This window comes from Stegastes partitus, unplaced genomic scaffold (genome assembly GCF_000690725.1).
Source record: "Stegastes partitus isolate 25-593 unplaced genomic scaffold, Stegastes_partitus-1.0.2 Scaffold56, whole genome shotgun sequence".
NCBI lineage: Eukaryota > Metazoa > Chordata > Actinopteri > Pomacentridae > Stegastes > Stegastes partitus.
The window spans coordinates 427,036-431,778 of record NW_007577787.1 but is presented as its reverse complement, the minus strand read 5'-3'; the positions used below and the strand labels follow the sequence as shown (position 1 = coordinate 431,778).

Here is a 4,743-nt window from a genome sequence, read left to right as displayed (position 1 = left end):
GCAAAGCCAAGAAGCTCTTTCCCAAGCAAGCAATGGACTGCATTAAAATAAGAAATACATGAAATTGAATTTAGCTCCTCTTCCAGCTCGTAAGAAAACTAAGAAGCATTATTGTAATTCCTTAAGGGTGACCACTGGCAGAGATGGATTTTTGTTCTTCTGGGATCCAAGAAATACTCAGTTATTATGAATAAACAGTCAATATGATGATGTTGCTGCAATATAAAAGCACATATGAAAAAGGATGCATAATCTCAGCGCTGTGCTCTGGCCACATGCTCAATCTGAAGGTGAGGTGCTCTACAGCTCAAGACACAATCATTTCACATGAGGTTTACGCGCTATTCCCTCACTTTCATTCCTCCCTTCTATTCTGTACAGTGAAAAGCATATATGTATTCGGATCTTAAAATTGATATCCGGATACCACCACACTGACCAATTATTAGACTATTCAGGTCCAGCCCTAATCCTCAGTGAGTTCTTTGCCATGAGCTGACATGCTAAAATTCCAGTGAGCAGTATGAGAGAGTGTGGGAGCGATAACACCAAATGTATCACACCGGCTCCCCGTTCACACCTGAGACCTTGTAACATTAACGAGTCACATGACACCAGGGAGGGAAAATGGATAATTGGGCCTAATTTGGACATTTTCACCTAGGGGTGTACTCACTTTTGTTGCCAGCGGTTTAGACATTAACGGCTGTGTACTAAGTTATTTTGAGAGGACAGTAAATGTACACTGTTAAGACGAGCTGTACACTGATATACATATATATATGCACACACACACAATACATTGGCAATTTGAATTCTCTAAACATAACACATATAGTTACAACCACATAGACCATAGTTGATGGTCAGAATTTTTTAAAAAATCACTTAATTTGTACAAATATGAACTTTGGTTCTAGTTTCTTGCAGGCGATTCTTTTAAAGGACTGCTCAGTGAACACCATCAAATTTGGAAAACAAGCAGCTTGAAGATGTCAACTTGGGTTTTGAGCTTCTTGTTTCTATGTATTTCTTTTTTTTCCCATTTTATAGACAAAACTTTTAACCAATTTAAAAAATGATTAGAACTGAAAATAAGCATTTCTTCGTGCTGTCAAATAAGCTGAGAATCTGTTGCACCCTCCCAAAATTCTGATTAAAACAATTAGTGGCAGCTGACATTTAATTTCCCAAAGAGCTTGTTATACAAAGTATTTGAAGGTGTTTGTCTATCATCAATATATTTCACTGCTGTGATCAGTTATCTATTGACAGATACAGAAATTACCTGTTGCTTTCGGGTTTTGATTGTGTGCCTCAATGTCTTTTACACGTTTTTGGACAATTCCTGTAAGGAGTGAATCACAACCGGAAAAAATCAGTCTGCAGTGCGTTTTACACCATGCAATCATGAATGACAGTTTTGCTAATGTCATCTTTTTGGGGCCTCTTATCAACACCACATTCTGTAAAAGACAAAAAACAACAAAAAAAAAACAACATAATTTCTGGTTCATTTCATAACACTTTCAGGTCAATTCAGTTTGGGACTTCTGCTTTATGTCCCTCTGTTCAGCACTGTGTACATATTATCCACAAAAATAAAGAGAGGAAATTCAACATAGTGTTGTATTTCATTATTTCTGTGCAAAGGAATTTTTTAGACTTTTTAAAACCAGCACCAACAGTTGCAAAATAACAATCGTAAAGAAAACAACAACCTGTATGGTTCACTCTGCTACTGATTTGCATTGAACACAGGTTTTGCTACTGTTGTAACACACAAACATGTTACTGCAACAGTATATAGTTCTGATGAATCTGCCTATAGNGTGCTTATAAAAATACAGTTTGACTGTCAAAACCGTCAATCCTAATGGGTGACCACTGGCTGAGGGTTATGTTTATTCTTCTGTGAAAGAGGAAATACGAAAATGTTGTGAACAAACAATTAATATGCTGCTACACTTTTTCATCCTGTGTATCACATATTTCTATGGACGTATAAGCTACTGAGTCTCATATAAACAGTCTCACAGTTGGCAAACCTGATTCCAAATCTAGCTAAAAAAAAAAAGAAAGAAAAAAGAATTTTGCAAACCTGACTGTTCAGACACAGGGGATGACTGCAGGTTAGACATTTCATCCTTACTCTGGTCATCCAACAACTTACTCGCCTTCTCAGAGTCTGAAGGACCACCCTCTGTGTTTTCTAAACCTGACACACACACACAAACACACACAAACACAAAAAAAGGATGCTTCAAGGGACTAAACCATACAGAAGCTATCTTGGGAGTTAAACTACACAATCAAGTCGTTTGCATTAACAAGCACTACGGAAATATTTGGTAAGTGAATTAGTTGATTGACAGTAATTTAATCAATCGCTTCATTTGACTAATGTTTCAAATCATTCACAAAGCAAAAACAAACACTTGGTTCCAGCTTCTCACATCCACTGGTAACCTACACTATCTGATTCAATATTGTCTTCAGAAAAGTGTCTCTTTCTGCGAAGTGCATTTCTCTCTGTGGCAGGTTAGAACCGTGGTCCTTCACTGTTGTTTCTTTACCTGTCTTGTCTTCAGATTTATCTATATCCTCTGGTTCTGATGAGCCACCTTCCTCAAACGTTCCCCCTGTAGTGTCTTCTATGATCTGATCAGAGCTAGGATTTTCCCTATGTTCACCAGCCACATCCTGAGAGGATGAGTCTGAAGCTAAACGTGGCCGGACAGCAGGAGGAGCGGCATCATGTGCAGGAGGAGATGCTGTTTCCTTGCCTGCCTCTTTCGCGACCTCTGAAACAGGCACTAAAAAGAGGAAAAAAAACAAATTAGTATAAAAAGTGCAGCAGTCTGCTAATAATTTANGACGTTGTGAATGAAGCAATCTAGTCATTAGCATTAACAAGTAGAACTGATAAAGTCATTTGGTTTGTGAATCAGTTGATGGTCAGAATTTTTAAAAATCACTTAATTTGCACAAAAACGAACTTTGGTTCTAGTTTCTTCCAGGCGACTGTTTTAAAGGACTGCTCAGTGAACACCATCAAATTTGGAAAACAAGCAGCCTGAAGGTGTCAACTTGGGTTTTGAGCTTCTTCTTTTCATGTATTTCTTTCTTCTTTTTTCCATTTTATAGATAAAACTTTTAACCAATTTAAAAAATGATTAGAGCTGAAAATAAGTATTTCTTGCTGCTGTCAAATAAGCTGAGAATCTGTTGTACTTTCCCAAAATTCTGATTAAAACAAATTGTGGCAGCTGACATTTAATTTCCCAAAGTGCTTGTTCTACAAAGTATTTGAGGGTGTTTGTCTATTATCAATATATTTCATTGCTGTGATCAGTTATTTATTGAGAGATACGGAAATTACCTTTTGCTTTCTGTTCTGCATCAGTTCTATTAATTTCCATTACACGTTCTTGGACACCTGCAAGGATTGAATCACAACCGGAAAAAACTCAGTCTGCAGTGCTTTTTACACCATGTGTCAATAATCATGAATGACAGTTCTGCTAATGTCACCTTTTAGGGGCCTCGTATCGACACCACGTTCTGTAAAAAAATAAAACAAAATAAATAAACACAATTTCTGGTTCAGTTTATATTATTATTATGGTTATTATATCTTTATTCTTTATTTTCTATATCATATATATATATATCCTCATTTTTATATTCTGTGCTTGCACTATTCTTTTTTATGTGTATTTTTATACTTGTGTTTGCACTATATCTCTGTGCGTACTGCTGCTGACAACAATGTGAATTTCTCCACTGTGAGATAAATAAAACCATATCTTATCTTAACAGTTTCCCTTCAATTCAGTTTGGGACTTCTGCAATTCCCTGAAATCATGTTAATTATGTCCCTCTGTTCAGCACTATATATAGGAGAAAATAAACTCTATAGGAAAAGTTTTCTTCCACTGAGAAACAGTATCAGGGAACTATTTAATATATTATCCACAAAAATAAAGAGAGAAAATTCAACATCGTGTTGTATTTCATGGTTTCTGTGCAGAAGAATTTTTTTGGAATTTCTAAAATCAGCACTAACAGTTGCAAAATAACAATCGGAAAGAAAATAACTACCTGTATGGTTCACTCATTCTTAAACAGATGTTTTTTTGCTATTGATTTGCATTGAACCCAGGCTTTGCTACTGTTGTAACACACAAACATGTCACTGCAACAGTATATAGTTCTGATGAATCCTATAGCTTAAACCTGGCACATAAGACACCACCAATAACAGAGCATATCAATCAGGAGTCTTTACCTGGTCTATTGTCCTGGTCGGAGTTTGGGTCATCTTCGTAGTTGTTCTCAGAGCTAGAATGATTTCGGTTCAAATAACGAACTGGCTCATGAGAGGGTAATGTGGATTCTCTGTGAATAAGACGATGACGTTCTTCACCCTGAGCTGCCTTGTTTTCTGACCCTGAAGCAGAGTGAAAGAAAAATAAACCATAACATACTGCTAAAACAGGAGGTGATCTTAGACAAAGGAAACGTTAGCTGATGTAACATAATATTCAAACAGCCTAATAAAAGAAAATGTGTATTGTTAATAACAGTCTGACAAACTTTTAAGCAACACCTCAACATTTCCTTCAAGGTGTCATTTCATGAACTACTTTTGTCTCCCCTCAATAGTGCTGAAACAATCTGTTAATTAGGTGTATATAAAAAACAAACAAACATAAACAATGACAGGTTCCACCTTCTCAA

At 36.4% G+C, this 4,743-nt stretch overlaps 1 protein-coding gene across 1 annotated transcript in view; it reads right to left on the bottom strand.

Moving 5' to 3' along the window:
• Positions 1-4,743, bottom strand: part of LOC103352922 (dentin sialophosphoprotein-like) — a 13,176-nt gene that overhangs the window by 5,236 nt on the left and 3,197 nt on the right. The window contains exons 7-8 of the mRNA XM_008275629.1: positions 2,577-2,816; positions 2,102-2,218 (exon numbers count right to left, since the gene is read on the bottom strand). Of these exons, the coding sequence (XP_008273851.1) occupies positions 2,102-2,218; positions 2,577-2,816 (357 nt within the window). The remainder of the gene's footprint in view (positions 1-2,101; positions 2,219-2,576; positions 2,817-4,743) is intronic.